At 39.9% G+C, this 18773-nt stretch overlaps 1 protein-coding gene across 9 annotated transcripts; it reads right to left on the bottom strand.

Annotated features, from left to right (window-relative positions):
- Positions 1-671: 671 nt before the first annotated feature.
- On the bottom strand, positions 672-17398 carry NEK3 (NIMA related kinase 3). 9 transcript variants are annotated; one of them, XM_027790685.2, is made up of 17 exons: positions 17271-17398; positions 13532-13763; positions 12603-12696; positions 12293-12390; positions 11208-11291; positions 10486-10553; positions 10280-10366; positions 9111-9165; positions 6967-7167; positions 6545-6614; positions 5900-5946; positions 4915-5017; positions 4373-4519; positions 3281-3415; positions 2483-2609; positions 1467-1561; positions 672-803 (listed from the first exon to the last, which is right to left on the bottom strand). In XM_027790685.2, exons 2-16 carry the CDS (start codon positions 13646-13648, stop codon positions 1495-1497), a joined length of 1500 nt encoding a protein of 499 aa, XP_027646486.1. In that variant the 5' UTR covers positions 13649-13763; positions 17271-17398; the 3' UTR covers positions 672-803; positions 1467-1494. The 9 variants fall into 9 exon arrangements, with proteins under 9 accessions (XP_027646486.1, XP_027646488.1, XP_027646490.1 ...); XM_027790687.2 differs by lacking the exon at positions 672-803 and having other exon boundaries at positions 1372-1561; positions 6967-7062; XM_027790684.2 differs by lacking the exon at positions 672-803 and having other exon boundaries at positions 1373-1561.
- Between the last annotated feature and the right edge of the window lie 1375 nt (positions 17399-18773).

The raw sequence follows: 18773 nt of genomic DNA on the forward strand, positions 1-18773 counted from the left end.
ATATGCCCTTCAGACAAGATCGGTTATTCCTACTATGTACATATCGGGTTTGCACGGCGAGGCGGCGGGGGCTACAGGGGCAGCTTCTGTGAGAAGATGCCAGAAGCTTCTCCCTTGTCCCACAGAGCCAGTGCCAGCCGGTTCCGAGATGGACCCACCGCTGGCCAAGGCCGAGCCCATCAGCGATGGTGGTAGCACCTCAGGGATAGCGTATTAAGAAGAAGGGGAAAACTGCAACTGAGGCCAAAGAGAGGAGTGAGAATACATGAAAGAAACAGCCCTGCAGACACCCCCCCACAGGTCAGTGCAGGAGGGGCAGGAGGTGCTCCAGGCGCTGGAGCAGATTCCCCTGCAGCCCATGCTGAAGACCACGGTGAGGCAGCCTGTGCCCCTGCAGCCTGTGGAGGTCCATGGTGGAGCAGGTGGGTGCCCGCGGGAGGCTGTGACCCGTGGGCAGCCCACGCTGGAGCAGCTCCTGGCAGGGCCTGTGGCCCCGCGGGGAGAGGAGCCCGGGCTGGGGCAGGTTTGCTGGCGGGGCTGGGGACCCCGGGGGGACCCAGGCTGGAGCCGGCTGTGCCTGAGGGACGGCACCCGTGGGGGGACCCGGCTGGGGCAGGGTGTGAGAACTGCAGCCCGTGGGAAGGACCCACGCTGGAGAAATTCACAGAAGACTGTCTTCCGTGGGAGGGACCCCACTCTGGAGCAGGGGAAGAGTGTGAGGAGTTCTCCTCTGAAGAAGAAGGAGTGGCAGAGACAGCATGTGATGAACTGACCGCAGCCCCATTCCCTGTCCCTCTGTGCTGCTGTAGGAGGAGAAGGTAGAGAAAATCACGAGTAAAGTTAAGCCCAGGAAGAAGGGAGGAGTGGGGAGAAGGTGTTTTAAGATTTGGGTTTATTTCTCATTATCTCAATCTAATATTGATTGGTAATAAATAAAACTAATTTCCCCAAGTCATGTCTGTTCTGCCCATGATGCTACTGGATGAGTGATCTCTCCTTGTCCTTATCTGGACCCGTGAGCCTTTTGTTATATTTTCTCTCCCCTGCGCAGCTGAGGAGGGGAGTGACAGAGCAGCTTTGGTGGGCACCTGGTATCCAGCCAGGGTCAACCCACCACAATGTAATATTTCTGTATGTGGTCAGGGATTAAAACTTTACACATTCTCATAGTGTTACACCATCTCTTTGAAACATGACAAGGAGGCAATCTGAACAATGCTATTAGTGCTAATGCTTTTGACTAAACATTTCTGCAAAGCTATTACCAACTCAAAATACATTTAATATCTAGGCTTATTTATTTATTTGAAAGTGTTCCAGCTAAAAAAGTTTGTCATGCATTTTCCACCCTTTGTTTTGTGATGCAGAAAACATGCCCACTCAGATTTTTTTGACTGAAATAATTTTATTAATAACTGCAACTATTAACAACAATAACTTGGATTATAAATACTGGCAAGCCTAACCTCAGTTATTGTAGGTAAATTCAAGTTTTCAGTCACTGTGTTTCAATATCATTTTCAGTTCTGACACCCAGTCTGGGTCATCTTCCTCAAAGTCCCTAAAAATAGATTTCAGAATGTTATTTTGCAAAACAAAAACCAAATTTATAAATCTGTATTTGCTTTCCCCCCAAAAAAATTACCCTACAACTAGGAACAATTATGTTAAAAATATCAACATGAGAGAGTTATTTCCTGAAGCATGGTGATTAAGGACCCAGTAGATGTTCTCTTTTGAATTTACCCAAATAAGTTTTATCAAAAGCAAAAGCAAATGCATCTAGGAGACTGCAAATGTGTTGATATTAATAGCTGGCAGCTGAACTGCGGTAATGCATGCCTAAGAAGTTTATCTCCAAGTGCCACAGAAATAAACAATGACATAAATTGAGATTCTGAGAACCCAAGAACCCCCCCAAATCATACACACATCTGTAAAATACAGTATTTCTGTTCAGAGTGTGTTGATGTACACTCTGCTCTTTCAAAGCCAGAAGTAGGTCACCAACATTAAAAAGTTTCTACAAACACGTCTCAGTAATAAGGTACCAAAGTGATTTTATTGCACTGTGCATGAAAGAGTACACACATACAGCAAACATACTGCTAGGCAAGTGGTTTTGCCACTGGTTATGATTCCAAGGTCAGAGTGCAAAGATGTTTCATGCAAGAAGGTTTTGCACTTTCCTGTGGATCTAACTGCATCTTGTACTTTCATTTTTGCAAAGTCATCAGCAAATTATTAGCAATCTGCTAATAACAAGCAACTTGTTTAATCTCAACATCATCGATAACCATAAATATAGCAAAGAAAACCTGTAAGATATCAAATACCATCAAATGTTAGTATCATTATGTAGGAGAGGGATGGATTTAGATGCTGAGAAAAATACTGATTTTTCTCAGGGGAATGTCTTTTTGGAAGAATCACTTTGAGGAACCAAAGAAAACAAAAATGTAAGGATGTCATTTGGACATACGTGTCATCGTCATCGGATCTAGGCTCCAGTCTCTCAGAATCTATGACAATAGCTTCATGTTCACCGTCTACTTCATCAGATGCTTCAGTTTCATCAGAAAGTGGACCTTTTAATATATTTTCAGAAGCTTTTAAAACACAAAAATGAAAAAGTTAGAAAATGTTACCAAAATACTTTAATTTTCAAAATAAAATTATTAAGAATATGAATATGATATAGTCTTTCTAATTTGCCTGCGGTTCTTAGCAGATCCCAGTACAAGCTGTTACCTATTCTAAGTGGGGAGATAATAGTGCAGCTGATGTGCAGAACAAGTATTTACGACTGTGGCTGTGCACATCTATAGATGACAGTTATGTTTAGCTGTGCCATCTTACCATCCTGTCATCAAGATAAGGCACTACTGATTTTGTGAAGGTGGGTTTACCTGATGGGGCTACCGTGTATTTTATTGCACCTCCCTAACACATACACCAGGCTGCTTAGCAGGATGGGGAACACAGGGCTCTACAGTGGCTGCATTTTTGCCACAACCTCATTCAGCTATTGAGCTGCAAGTGAAAGTCCATCATAAAGAGATGTAGTAGAGATGTACAGTCACTTGTGAATTCTAAACCTGGCTTTTTGTGAGCCCACGTTTCATGTGGTAAATAAAAAACCTGAAATAGCCTGTTGGGACATGAATTCAAATGCACAATCTCTATACATAGGGGCTTATGCATGTAAAAAAACCAAACCCAACAGTCTTTATTAATAAACCTGTTTGCAAAAATGTTTGCTCACAAACTGGGGATTTACCTGGTTTATAAATTGTGTATGTTTTAAATGCTAAGCTGACATCTGCGTTACTGAGAATGTCCATCAGGGTCTGAGGAGTTTCCTTGTTCCACTGCTTACGTGGCTTGTTTTCACTGTAGTTTATAATGCAGCCACCTAGGTATAAAATCATTAATAAATACTACTTACATAAAATCGCATTAGCAGCATTGATTACAAAGACCATATTCAAAAGAGAAATACAGGAAGAAAAGAGTCTAGATGTTTCTGTCTGCAGCACCGCTGACCTCTCAACACACTGAGGCTGACATTACCAACATTAAGAGGAAAGAAAATGTCAGAAGGCCACAGTGGAACCTTCTGCTATCAGGGAGTGCCTTTTAATAGCAGAACACCTGAATACATGCATTCTTCTGTCCTCTTCCCTTGCCCTGCATATAATTATCATGTAACGTTCCTACCACAGCTTGGGAATTTTCTAACTACTCATATCTTGATTATTTATTTCAATAGCATCTATTCACATTTACTTAGAATACGTATCCATAATCACATAAAATAATTATAGTAATTGCATACAGTGTAGGGCATTTCAAAACCGAAACATTTTCCAGGAGAAACCCCATGTTATGTGTTCTAATTAAAAGCTGTTGATGTGGAAGCAAAATCTCTGCCTCACATCTGAAGTATATCATTAATAGTTCTTGTCATTGGCATTATCTGTATGTTAAATGACAACAGAAGTAGTGGTATGCATGTTATATGCTCCTAATGAAAGACAGGCAGTGGCATTCTGCATCAGATTAATTCCTCAGTGTTACCCCCACAAATGGTATACTAAGAGGAGGGTTGATAGGACAATTTCTTAGCAATGATTTTAATTCTAGGGTTGCTAATGTTATCTGTGGCTTTCTTGCTCTTTGCAGTCCTCTTGTCACACAAGACCACTAAGAAATTCTCTTCAGCACAGTGGACTTGTTGAGTGTTTGTTACTAAATATTTTAAAATTATTTTGACGTCATTTTAAATATGCCCTGTAAAGTTTTGGCTTTTAAAATCTGTAAAGAATCACTGATATTACTTGAATTAAACCCATATTTAATTAAATCTTACTTTTAGCCTCTTCCGATGTAAAACTGGAGGAAAGCAAGGATGCATTTTCCAGGATATCCACTACAGTATTGGATATCTTCTTTTCCCATTGCCTCCTGTGGGGATGTGACACATCAGTAATTCCTGGGAGGACATCAGAAGTTTCTACTGCAATTGCAACAACAACAAAAAAAGGATGATAAACAGTATCCAGCTTCATTCTCTGTCCATGCAAACTCGTACTAAGCATACAGCACTTCGCTGACAGTGGTATCTGATTCTATGGGCACAAATCCGAGCTTGGTAAGAGTTCACCATACATTTACTCTACACCAAATGTTTTCAGTCATTTTCTAATCCTTTGGCCAAGATTGGTTTTTTTTAAATTTTTCTTTTAGATCTCAGATAAGCAGTAAGAATCAATATCATCACAGAAGTAACAGTGGCATCGTTTTCTATAGGTGCAGACTTGTATGCTCTACCTGTTTAAACAGCTGGATCGCTGACATTTAGATATCACCACACAGAGGGAAATGCATCAGTCTTAAAACTGTACAACTTACCCTTTTCATTGGACTTCCTTTGTTCCTTTATGCCTTCACTCAAATCCTTAGTAATATTTTTCCTTTCTAAGGGGCTATGCTTGCTACTTTCATCTTTACTTCGCTTTAAAAGAATAAAGACTGTATTAATCATTATCCTTGCTGTCAAGAAAAACAAAGCCGTAACATTAACATGGCATTATTTGAGTTTTGCTGTAAAATGGGTGGTCTAAAGGTCTGAAAATGAATCCACTGACACCATGAAGCCAATTGCAATTGCACTGTATGTATTACTGCACTGCATTTCACACTGCATGCCATTTTTTGACATGTTTCAAGTTACACATATGTAGTTACTTGATGCAGTTTGCAGTTGGTTTTTTTTACATTTAAGAACAGCAGCAATATAAAGACAAATGAGTCATAGTCCCAGGGAAAGGAAGATGCACCCAAATATTAAGCTCCTCAGACTGACAGGTTTATCAAAAGAAAAAAAAGAAGTGCTACTGGCAACATGTTTTGAAAAATATACTCAACAAGGCTGCACTAGGCTGTGCTGTAATGTACCCATGGATGACTTCTTGGCCACCTGTGACTTAATTCTCCTCACCTGAAATCTCACATGGGCCCTAAAACCTACTGAAGATTATGTCCAGATTAGACCATTTTCACAGCAGCGTGTTCAAAATGTGCCCCTAAAGCAAAGAAAATGCATCAATTTTTGCAGTATCCCAAAACTTAGAAAAATAGGAGAGGGTTTTTTTGGGGGCACAGGGTTTGACAGGGCTATAACGAAATCCTCTTTGAAACTAAACTAATGGGAAGCATAAAAATGTTACATGGGAAATGCACAGGAAATCTCTGTAATTTGAACACAGACGACAGCTGACCTAGTAGGCTGATCTATGATTCAGCATACTAATAAATTTCCGTATGAACTTTTCTGTAATACAGAACATTCTAAATTACTAAAATACAAATATTATATGTATATTTGAATACTTACCCTATTTTCTTTCTTATTATTTGAGCTTCCAGCAGCCATGACATTACCTGATACATTAAGGAACAGATTCAAGAGTTAATGCCTTTAGCAAGCATTTGTGGTACAGTGGTATTCTAGAGGTATGGCAGCAACAGCACTGAACCAAGCAATGAAAATTATGTGAAAGCTTCTTCACAATTCAGTCAACGTAGCTCATTCTCAACAGGGAGTCCCTCTACTATTGAGTTCCAAATGTGTACAAATTTTGGTGTAACTAAATTTATGCACAAGAAAAAATCCAACATTCTCTCTAAAAATTAAATAATGAAAATAAGTTGCTTCACTGTGTTCTGGGAAAGAAAGCACCATCATATTTAATGTATATGCAACAGCTGAAAGGTTTGCCTATTTTAAAATTGAAAAGTTTAATTCTAACACAAATCTTAAGACCTACAATGTATGCATTGCAGCTTTGCACTGTACTTCTCATGTGGGAATATAATTTATGCCCTTCAAGCATTTTTCCATATAGATTCAATAATATTAGATTTTGAAATAATTAAAAGTGGATTTGAACACATAATACTGTTTCTAGCTGTGTTTAAGATCTTACAATTCCTAGCCATTTTATAATTTCTTACATAAATAAAAATGTTGCTGATTTACCCTTTGGCCTTGCTGCATTGCCTTCAAGTTTCTTGGTTTCCTTTAATACCTGGTCAAATTCATTTGCCATCTGGAATATGTATGAAGAGATGCAAATATTGTACCATTTTAAACTTTCTTAAATTACAGTATATGCTATTTGTTAAAAATAAACTCGCCATATAAAAGCATTGTAATGGATAACAGCTAACAATATTTAATTTTAGCAGCATCGTGTCAATATTCAACTTTTATTTTCAAAACAAACCCTTCTAAAAACTGTTTTCTGAGAAGTCTACAGCTCTATTTATGGCTTTTAGAGCAGGACCTACACAACACTACTTTTCATATTGTGATACACTAACAAACTACAAAAGAAACTGATTTAGTATCTAAAATGTACATACTGTTGCTTAAATCTAGAGATAAAGAATATATCGTACCTCAGAAGGCAAACAATTTTTTATAAGTTTGGTTAGGGAACCTCTTGCAAGAATAGTACTGGCTGATGGACGATTCTGGGGATTTCTTTTAAACATCTGTTTTATTAAATAATGAAGTTCATAGGAATAATGAGATGGTAGTGGATTATAGGACCCTTTGCATATCTTAAGGATGAGCTGTTTCCAGCTGTTGGCTTGAAACTGCATTAAAAACAAACAAACATTAGACCATGGAGCTTAAGCATAAGGTAGAAAAAAGCTGATACAATTTAAGACCAAGCTTAACACCTATTATATAAAAATGCTTGGTATGTATTTATGTAGGCTGCCTATTACCATACTGATTTGGAACACAGTCTGACAGTTTCAGGGCTGTTTCAGAGGTGGGGAATGATGACCCTGAGTCAATACATCAGTAGCTTTACATTTTGTAGGGCTATTACATAGGCTTTTGATTATGTTAACACTGACAGAAATTTGCTGAGAATGAAAATGTCATAGTTTGCATACAAAGTTTGTCTAAAACCAGAGCATAACAGACATTGCAAACTAACCTGTACAACTGGAAACCAGGCGGGAGTTACTCCAATAAATTTAGGATTGTTCAAATTTTATTTTAATAGCAATATGGCATTGAGGAAATTTGGATCATCTTGGCGTGCTTTACTTTGTATACTTGAGATCAGAAGCAAACTGCAAGAATGAAACTGTCAGCCAGGAAAGATGCAGACTTTGATTAAAAAAGAATAATCATCAAAAGTAACCTGTAAAGGTACCAATTTCCTCTTGCAAATCTACATGAAATGGCTGAAGTTTTTACTTTCCTCAGCTAACTGTTAACCCGTCTTCAGTCAGGAATTACTGCTTCCAGGTACAAGTCATTGGTCAACTGCAGTATCAGCAGCGACAGCTATAACTATGGATGGCAACAGCCTGAGAGAAAACAGCTGAGAACTTCTATCTCCATGAAGAAAGTTTTCTCGTGGCACACCCCACTGGCTTGGCTGCAGAGTGCCAAGCATCTGTGGTGTGCGGCATCCTTTTATATCACCTCTGATAGATTATGCAAGAACACATGTGACCATCACATAAAACCAGACACATAATGTTTCACTGCTGCTGAAAAGGGAAAAATACTTCAGTCCTTGGTATCTTGGCTCTGAGCACTTCCTGAATAGCTATGAGACTGCCAACATCTTGCCACAGACCTACTTAGGTCAACACACATCTATGCACAGACTCCTTTATCACTCAGTTACGTACAGTGTAAAATAAACTCTTGCACTGCTAGTAGTTGCAGCTGTAGAGAACCTTTTGCTGATACACAGGATTTCATGGGATAGGATTAGCTCAATGAAAGGAAACTGATGATTAAAAAAACTAAGATGAAATAACCTTAAGTTAGGATGGTCTCATTGTCTTGCAAAACACCCTGATAAGGGCTCTCATGTTAGCCATGTGTCTGTATATAGAAGCCAGAGGAAGTTATCAAATAAGAAGCATAGCATCAACACTGTAAAAGACAGCGTCCCAGAAATAACAGAAAGGCAGAACCATCCATCAAGGCTCCCACTGTCCCAATAGCAGGATAGTGCTTGGACAGTGACTTATTTGATTTGAAAAATAAGCAAACAGATATATCACTGATGCAAGGTACAAAACTGCTTATAGCTCACTACATTTTGCTATACTTGCACACAATATATTCTCACTAGCAAAGATTTTGAGTGTCCTTGCCTCCACCTTCTGTAATCATCCCGATCTTGTAAAACACAGTGCTCATTGCAATACCCCTGCAGATATCTGGAACCAGTCTGGCAGCTGCTAGACTCCTTAATAAGCCCATATCACCTCACTGATATTGAGGAAAATTAACCAAGAAAGAAAAAAAGAATTGCTTTCTAACAGTGTAGAAAATGGAGTGTTTTACAGAAGGGTCCAAAAGGTCCCAAGAGCTGCTGAAGAACAGATGTAGTGGAAGAGGGGTGGGAAGGGTGGAGCAATACTTCCCTCTTTCAGAAGCAGCAAGCAAACATGTCAGTCAAATATATAATTGACCGTGAATCCACCAAACTACACCTAACTGCTAATTAAGTTTTAAGGAATTCCAAACCTTTTTTTGATAGCAATAAAACTATACTTACCGGATGTCTAAGAGTGCATAGTTCATACAGAATACATCCCAGAGACCATATATCACTGTAGGTATAGAGAAAGATGAGAAATTTTGAACCAAAAATTACAATTTAATATCCTGCCTAGAAAAAATGAAATTAATATGTGTACATAACTGAATTGAATAAACTAAAAAGAAATGTAAGCAACCATAAAAACCAATACAATTATGGGTTTAACCTCTCCAGTGGAAATTATCTTGCTTATTTTATCCTACCCAGATGTAAAAAAGGATGACTATCATACAGTGGTAGGTGGCTTTTTATTCCTAGAATACCTCTTCAATGATTTGATGCAAAAATATTTATCCTTCCACACTTGAAAGCCTTTGTATACCTTGGCCCTTAACATAAGAAGGCAGGCACACAATCCTAATCCTGAGAGCTGGAATTCTGGCCTTGGCATTAAGAGTTCTCCTGAGAAAAAAAACATTGTCTTCCACCAAAAGTGCCACCTGCACAAGAAGCAACTGATGCCTTTCTTGCAAGAGGAGCAGAAAAAAACTTAAGTGCTAGAAGGTTTCTTCCCTCCTCTGGAAAATAAATCACTTGGTTCAGGTACAAGTGGGGTCACAGAACACATCTAGGGGAGGGAATGTAAAGTGACTTAGGATTTTGGGAGTCTAGGAGGAAGACATAAACACCATACTATCAAGATGCTCTCAGAAGTTCTTGCATAAAGACCAGAACAACTGGGCTGTATAAATCTAAGTCATCAGTCCTGTAGCCATTATCCCTGCATTATCAGGACTGGCAAGGAGAGCTTAAAAAAATATGACCAGCCAAAAAAGCAAGACCAGCAAAAAAGACACAAACACATAAATATATATATGTGTGCGTGCATACATACATACGTGTGTATGTTTGTATGTATATATTTACTTTCCCAAACACAGAGAGAGGTCTCACACCAGTTTTCAAACTTGTAAGACTAAAGACACTGTACTCTTAGTTACCCAAGTAAGGAGGAATTTATGCCTTTTCATCTTAAAAAACCTGTAATTACCTCTTTCTAAATATTCTTCAGCTCAATATCTTCTCTAAACCAAATATGGATAAGCCACAAAACCAGAATGAGTCAACAATAAAAAGACATACATCAGTCAGGCATTATTTGTGACCACTGAAAACACTAATACCTTTTGTTGTTGTATGGTGTATTTTCCCATATTTCTGGAGGAACATAATAAGGAGTTCCCACATATGTGCAAGCATATGACACCGGACTATTGAAATGACAAAGAAGAAATGCCAGATGAAAAGTAATTATTTAACAACTCTGTACTACTTATCAGTGGTAAAATAAAACTTTACACCACTGAGATCAGTGGAGATATCCACATACTGTGCAAGAAGGCGTGCAGATCCAAAATCTCCTAATTTGACTTTTCCATTTTGAGTGAGGAAGATGTTCTGCATTTCAAGAGCATAGATTAACACAGTTAAACATTATTCTAGGAAACATTTCTGCAGTTTGTATATACAAAAAAGTGACTATCACTTCTGATATTTTATCCTTATATATCCTTTTCCTTGCTTCTCCTAACATTTCCACCAAAATTAAAAAAAAGAAAGAAGAACTATGTTTAAAGGGACATAGAAAGTTTATATGGGCCTAAAGCTCCAGCATCAGGAACAGAGAAGAATCAGAGTTTAGAAATGCCTTATCTCTATGCTGTACTCGAATTACTAAGGTCACACTTTCTTCTGAATCTGTCTCTTTCTGCTAGGAAAGAGTAACAAAGAAAAAGTGAGAGGCAAGTTATTTACAAACTGCATATTTCATACACATTTTCTACATCTATTATTGATTTAAATTATATGCAGTTTGTCACAAGCAATTGGTGCAGTGTGGACATGAAGGGTACAGGTATACTTAGATGATGTTTACACCCACAATATTGTGTCATTCCATACACTCCACAATTTCATTTACTTAATATTCTTAAGCCTAAATGAAAAACACAGTGTGCAGCAGTAACAGGAAATGTGAAAGAGGGATTTGAACTTTTGCATGCAGAAGAGAGTTTATTAATGGCAACAAAACTTGCTCTTGGATTTGTTCACCTTGGATTTGATATCCCTGTGCAACACACGTTTATCATGAATGTGCTTCACACCCAGGCACATCTGCACAAACCAATGAAGGATCTGAAAAGAGTAAGAGTTATAACAGCTCAATGCTGCATATAATGAATGCTTTACTAATAGATAAAAAAACATTAAGAAAATAAAGCATGTTCAGAATACTTGGCAGTTAAAAGTAACTGTAGCATAATGGCCCCCAGTTAGCATGAAAGACTTGAGTTCTTCAAGATAAAGTATATTTTAACATGGCAGAAGAAATGTTTACTACCTGTGTCTAGAAAACTAATAATACATAACAATAATGAAGATAGGGAGTCACTACATGGCACTTTACCTGACGGTCATTTTATAAGCAAGTGAATTACAATTTTATAGTAAATTAGAAAATTAAAAAAATCCACACTGAGATAACATACTGTTTCTAAAAGGAAATGTGTTCTTTTTAAAAGTACAAAATAAAGTTCTTGGAGATGTATGGCCAACCTAAATATTATATCAGGGGAGGATACTGGTCTTTTCATTTTGATTAAGATGATGCTTCTAACTGTGGCAGGAAGCAGTTTTCAATCACTACAATGCCACTTTGGACCTTTTTCTAAGTAATATTATATCCTATCTGATAAAAGAAGTTAATGCCTGCTGAATGGTTCAAACATTTAACATACATATGCATACATAAAATGCAAGTATTTAGTCTCCTGGCTAGTTTCATTTATCTTACCAGAATGCTTTATTTACTTCCCATTTGCAATACCTCTTCCCATGCTTGAAATTATGGCTGGAGTTTGTGTTAAATCCTTACTTAATTGCATAAATTTATGCATGCAAACCCAACTCTGTTTTTTCACACTGCCTGCACAATTCTCAGATATAGACAGCAATTTGTCTTTTATTCCTTTCAGTCCAGCTGTTCTTCTGGAAATTATCAAATCAAAAATGTTTCTGTAAGTGTCCTTGTTTCATTTAAGGTGTTCGTATATCTGTAATTTGTGTTATGCAATGCAGCATGCTTCAGTTTACATGAAAAAGGATTCCTAGGTCCTTGGTTCAAAACAATGTCTTACCTTTTCTTCAGGGAACAAATTTCCTCTTTGGTGTTTTATCTTTTGCATTAGATCTCCATCATCACAATATTCCATCACTATATACAGATGTCCACCAGCTAAATTTTAGGTAATTTAAGAATAATTAGTATTTTCGTTAGTGGAGTAAGTATGTTATTTTTACTATAAAGCTCTGACTACATGCTATGTATTAAATATTACAATAAACATGTACTTTGTTTATAACGTATTATAAACAACAATAAAAGTAATCTTGATCTCTTGAGAGTATGCAACTATAAACAAAGGTATTTTAAGTTTTTATATTTACCTTCAAATGATTCTTTATAGGCAACGATATTTGGATGTTTCATTTTAGCCAAAAGCACTGCTTCCTTCCTAGAGTTCTCTACATCAGATGAAGACTGAAAATGTAAGTATGCTCATATAAATGTCACACTAACAAATTTTCATACATACAGATGATGCACCTCACTTTCCAAAAGGAAAGCATTTTTAAGAATTGTTCTTCAGTTATTTTAATAAGACATTCATAAACTTGAAAACCCCATCATTTTTTAATCTATGGTTTATTACTAGCTGAAGACTTCTTCATTTTGGGGGAGGTGTGTGGTGTTTTGTTTCTTATTAATTTGAGAGGATATTTTGCTACTTTATTTAATTACTTTTTATGTTTTGAAAATGCAGAACTATGTAACAAAGCAGCACAAAGACTTTGGAACAGCTGACAGTCTATACTTCATGAACTCAGTATAAAGCCAAGTGCCCAGGTATTAACTGAGCTTCAGCCTCAATAAAGCCAGTGCCTCTCATTTTGTGATTTTTTTTTTTTTGCTTAGCTAAGTGCAGAGAAGGTAACCTGAATAACTGATTACCAGCAATAATATGAGGCTAATTTCCTCATTAGGTGTTGCAGATGATGTCTATCCAGTGAAATCAATGGGAATGCAGCCAAGGGCATCAGCAGAACAGGGGTTTCATTCTAAGTGTCTTCCTATGTGCTACACTTCCCAAAATGTAGCCATGTGCTTTCTGAAACAGATCAGATTTTGCTACCTCACTTATTATCAACATTGATTCAGACATAGTTACATAGTAGCCATACCATACACCTGTCTAATACACAAAACTCTCAGCAAAAATGTTCAGGATTTCAAAAATATATCCAGAATTATATTGGTTTGTTTTTTGGTTTTTTTTTTAAAGTGGTGGGTGATGTGATGTATGTGTTACACTTACCATGGGAAGCCTTATTTCCTTCATTGCATACTTCTGGTCACTGATTCTATGATGAACTAGGAGAGCTCGGCCAAAGGATCCCTCTCCTAGTATTTTCAACACTTTGTATTCTTCCATTCTTTACAAGCCTAGGTCCAACACACTTCTCTTCAAACGCTCGCTTTCACAGGATGGTCTTCTAAACTTTATCATGACCTTGATTCATTCTTTTGAAATTTGTTGTTAATATAATCTGCATGAGGAAAAAAAAAAAACCCAGCAAAATAATGAGTGATAAATGTGGGTACCTACAACCATTCAGCATTACCACAAATACAATTCATAGAATCATAGAATGATTTGGGTTGGAAGGAACGTGAAAGATCATCTAGTTCCAGCCCCCCTGCCATGGGCAGGGACACCTTCCACTAGACCAGGTTGCTCAAAGCCCCATCCAGCCTGGCCTTGAGCACTGCCAGGGATGGGGCATCCACAGCTTCTCTGGGCAGCCTGTGCCAGTGCCTCACCACCCTCACAGGAAAAATAATATCTAGCCTAAATCTACCCTCTTTCAGTTTAAAACCATTACCCCTTGTCCTATCACTGTAGGCCCTACTAAAAAGTCTGTCCCATCTTTCTTATAGGCCCTCTTTAAATTCTGAAAGGCCACTCTGTAAGGTTTCTCCAGAGCCTTCTCTTCTCCAGGCTGAACAACTCCAACTCTCAGCCTGTCTTCATAGGAGAGGTGCTCCAGCCCTCTGATCACCTTCATGGCCCTCCTCTGCACTCTGCACTCACTGCAGGTCCATGTCCTTCTTGTGCTGGGGGCTCCAGAGCTGAACACAGTAGTCCAGGTGGGGTCTCACAAAAGCCAAGCAGAGGTGGAGAACCACCTCCTTCAACCTGCTGGCCATGCTTCTTTTGATGCAGCCCAAGATTCAGTTGGCTTTCTGGGCTGCAAGCACACATCATTGGGCTATGCTGAGCTTTTCAGCCACTAGCACCCCCAAGTCCTTCTCCTCAGGGCTGCTATCAATCCATTCTCAGCCTAGCCTGTGTTGATAATGGAGGTTTCCCTGACCCACATGCAGGACCTTGCACTTGGCCTTGTTGAAATTCATGAGGTTCACACAGGCCCACCCCCTTAAGCCTGTAAAGGTCCCTCTGGATGGCATCCTTTCTGTCCAGCATGTTGACTGCACCACACAGCTTAGCATCATCAGCAAACTTGTTGAGGGTGAACTTGATCCCATTGTCCATGTCACTGACAAAGATGTTGAAGAGCACCGGTCCCAATACAGACCCCTGAGGAACGCCACTCATCATCAGTCTCCACTTGGACATCAAGCCATTGACCACAACTCTTTGACATGTCCATCCAGCCAATTCCTCATCCATTAAGTGGTCTACCCCTCAAACCCACATCTCTCCAGTTTAGAGACAAGGATGCCATGCAGGACAGTGTCAAAAGCTTTGCACATGTCCAGGTAGATGACATCAGTTGCTCTTCCCTCACTTGTCAGTCCTGTAACCCCATCATAGAAGGCCACCAAATTTGTCAGGCACGATTTGCCCTTAGTGAAGCCATGTTGGCTGTCACCAACCACCTCCTTATTTTCCATGTGCCTTAGCCAGGAGGATCTGATCCATGATCTTGTGGGCCCAGAGGTGAGACTGACTTCCCTGTAGCTTCCTGGGTCTTTTTTTCCCTTTTTAAAAATGGGGGTTACATGTCCCCTTTTCCAGACTAGACTGCCACGACTTCTCAAACATGATGGAAGGCTTAGCCACTTCATCCACCCATTCCCTCAGGACCTATGGACTTGTGCACCTTCAGGTTCCTTAGACGGTCTTGAACCTGATCATCTCCTACAGTGGGCAGTTCTTCATTCTCCCAGTTCCTGCCTTTACCTTCTGCAATTTGGGCAGTATGGCTGGAGCACTTGCCAGTGAAGACTGAGGCAAAAAAGTAATTGAGTACCCTAGCCTTCTCCATGTCCTGGGTAACCAGGTCTCCTGTTTCCTTCCGGAAAGGGCCCATGTTTTCCCTAGTTTTCCTTTTATTATTAATGTATCTACAGAAGCTTTTCTTGTTGTCCCTGATGTCCCCAGCCAGTTGTAATTCTATTACGGCTTTAGTCTTCCTAACCACTGCTACTGTGATTTTGCTGAAAATGAGGCCTTCAGAAAGTTCAACTTGAAGTATCATACAGCATATCTCTGCATTTTTAAATTTTGAATGCTAAAGCCTACAACTCAGCATCTTCTTTTTGCTACCTTTATTTCTGCAAGTTGTTTCATAATGCTAAACAAAACTCGCAGGCAAATAATATAAACAATAAGCTTCAAGCTTCCAGTGACATTTCTCATCTAAAACAGCACAAGAAGGATCAAACCGGAAAAAGTTACCAGTGTTTATGTGCAAAAACCTCAAGGACTGACTGAAAGAATAGGGATACAGGCAGGAATAGGAACATAATATTTCACTTGGAAGGGACCTGCAACTGATAGAAAGCTTAGAAATAACTAGATTAATAGGATATGGAAAACTTAGAATAATTAAATTCTCATTATATGTACAAAGAGGAGCTTCACAGTGTGACTTTGCAAATTAAGCGAGGAGCTTCAGAGTACAACTTTGCAAATCAGGCCTGGTCCTGGGGCCCTTTGTACTAATAAGGTGGACCTGGGATGCTCTGTGTGCCAAAAAGAAGACACTGGTATGTGAACCTCCTTGAGATAGGAAAACTGGATCTGTCCTGTTTTATGGTTTGGAAGAAACTCAAGACACGACTGAGTCTGGATGAAAAGTGAAGGTGAAAAGTTCAGAGCAAGGGAGACTGCTAAGCCTTCATCCCCAATGACCCCCACGACCCCCAGCAAGGAGATAGTGCACAAGCGCAAATGGGAGGAAACATGTTAATGACTTCTCGGTAGACTAATTATCCTAACCCAACCTATTCTCGGGCATCTATTGAATATGTATGAATGTATATTTTAAATCACACATGCACAAAGAAGTCAGGGCAGCAGGTGCTTTTGGAATTATCCACCCTGATGCCCACCAGTGAATTAAACATACCTGCTTTATAATCTATCCTGAGTTACAAAGTTTAATTCTGTATGTCACAACAATCATCTAGTCCAACTGCCTGACCACTTTAGGGCTGACCAAAAGTTAAAACATTAAGGGTACTGACCAAAAGCCTCTTAGATGCTGACAGGCTTGGTGCACCAAGAAAGTCTGTTCTAGTGTTTGAACGCCCTCTCAGCAAAGAAATGCTTCCTAATGCCCAGCCTAAACCTCCCCTGTCACAGCTTTGAACTATTCCCACATGTCCTATCGCTGGATTTACAGACTTGATACTTTCTTCACAATGTTGGTGCTTTTAAGGTATTGATAGTTCAGACGTTGCTTTATGTATATACCTATGCACACGCAGTGTTTTAATGGGCCGATGAGTTGTTTTCAGCAGACATCTTAGAGCTTAATTGTTTCTGAAAGGGTAAAAACGTCGGTTCACTTGGAGGCTGAAAAATAAACACGCTGATTAACTTCCCCTGAAAACACTGCAAGCACCTAAGCGATGACGGAGAACAGTGTTTTTTCAGGGGAAAGGGGAAGCCGTGCACTTCACGTTAACTGCAGTTACACCTCCTAGCCACGGCTCCCTCACACTGAGGGGGGCAAGCTCCAGCCCGCCCCCGAGCCCCTCAATCCCACCGGGCCCTCAACCCGAGGCGCGGAGGCGATACTCACCTCAGATGGCCGCGGAAACCGTCGGAGCCTTCCCCTGATGAAAAGCACTCGGCCGGGCTCGGCCCTTCTTCCGTAGCCCAGCCAAGACGAGCCGGAGGCGGGAATGGCGCCGCCTGAGAGGACGGACGGGAAAGGGGGAGCGGGCGGGGCGAGCCCCGCCCGCTCCCCCTTTCCCGTCCGTCCTCTCAGGCGGCGCCGCGTGTGGCCGTGGCGGCCAGTCGTTCTGAACATGCTCACGGGGCTTATTAACAATAAACAGCACCCCCCACACACCACACCTTCGGTAGAAAGTCCTGTTAATATTTAAAATCTCTTTGGACTCCACTTTGCACAAAAGCCAGGGGACAAATCACCTGTTAATAGATTGACGATGGGTTTCTCCACTGTAGCGAGAGATTTAATTCGTGCCAGAGCTTATCGCTAGCAACTGAAATAAGCAAGGCCTTTGGCCACATGAATTGTAGTTCAACCTTGTATTTTCTCTGTGGAAATGTAACTGGCAGGTAAGGAAGCATAAGAAAAACTTTAACTACAAGAACAAAAAACAAGGAAATGTCTCAAGACAGAAAAAAAACTTGTAAAGCTGCTTGCAAAACATAAGTCTTGTGCACTTCTATTGGCAGGATGATTTCCACCGTTTTGTTTTCCATGCTGGAAAAAGTATTTTCACTTCACAGACTTCCAGGTTAAAAAAAAAAAAAAAAAAAAATCACCCTGAGCCTGACTGCACACAGTCACTGCCCATGGCAGAGCAGAACTGGCACAATACAGATGCTCTGGTCAGCACATAAGCCACAAAATGCAGCAGAGTTAAATCCTCCACAAGGAGAACCAGAAGTGCCTGCCTAGACCATGTCCTGATCAAGACATGGTCAATCCTGTTACTCCCCATAGTACTACAAATGGATGCTTGGTCTTAACCGTCCTGAACACTGATGAGTATCTGAAGAAAATGTAGTGCAATAGTACACTTTAAGTTTGGTTTCTTGTTAGATGCAAAGAGCATATCCCTTCTGCAAACAGAAGATTCTAGCTAGCCATAAGGACCAAGATCTCTTCAACACTGAAATATGTTCAGCTAAGGTTTAAGTTACAGTTCATGTAAACTGCATACCGAAGATATGGAAATGTGATAAACTGTGAGCTGTTTCTTCATCAAAGTTTGTAAGAACAATGGAAATTTACATGGAATATGCAAAGGTCAGCCACAAGTATTCGGTCAGGAAGGGTTATGGAAAGAAACTTGAGAAGGAAGGAGGGGATGGGGCTCATGAACACGAGGAGTCCATGATGTGAGTTAGACAAAGAGCCTTCATCCCCACGACCACCAGGAATCCGAGGAAGGCAGAAAACGACCCCCTAGCAACAAGCAGCACAGACGCAGAGTGCACCACTATCACCGGAGGATGAAGGGTATAAAACCAGTGACTTTCGGGAAGAGAGTGCGCGCCGTTGGTGGAGCAGGAGACTCCCCGGCCGCCCAGCACTGTTTTGCTTACTTGT

The sequence above is a fragment of the Falco peregrinus genome, chromosome 4 (assembly GCF_023634155.1).
Source record: "Falco peregrinus isolate bFalPer1 chromosome 4, bFalPer1.pri, whole genome shotgun sequence".
Classification (NCBI taxonomy): Eukaryota; Metazoa; Chordata; class Aves; order Falconiformes; family Falconidae; genus Falco; species Falco peregrinus.

Bases quoted from the DNA above. Each gene is read 5' to 3' on its own strand.
- NEK3 (XM_027790685.2), bottom strand. From the start codon at position 13,648: ATGGAAGAATACAAAGTGTTGAAAATACTAGGAGAGGGATCCTTTGGC. The intron at 12,391-12,602 runs GTAAATATAAAA...CCTAAAATTTAG, and splicing joins CTATAAAGAATCATTTGAAG to CTGGTGGACATCTGTATATA. The intron at 5,947-6,544 runs GTAAATCAGCAA...TTAATGTATCAG, and splicing joins CAATGCAGCAAGGCCAAAGG to GTAATGTCATGGCTGCTGGA.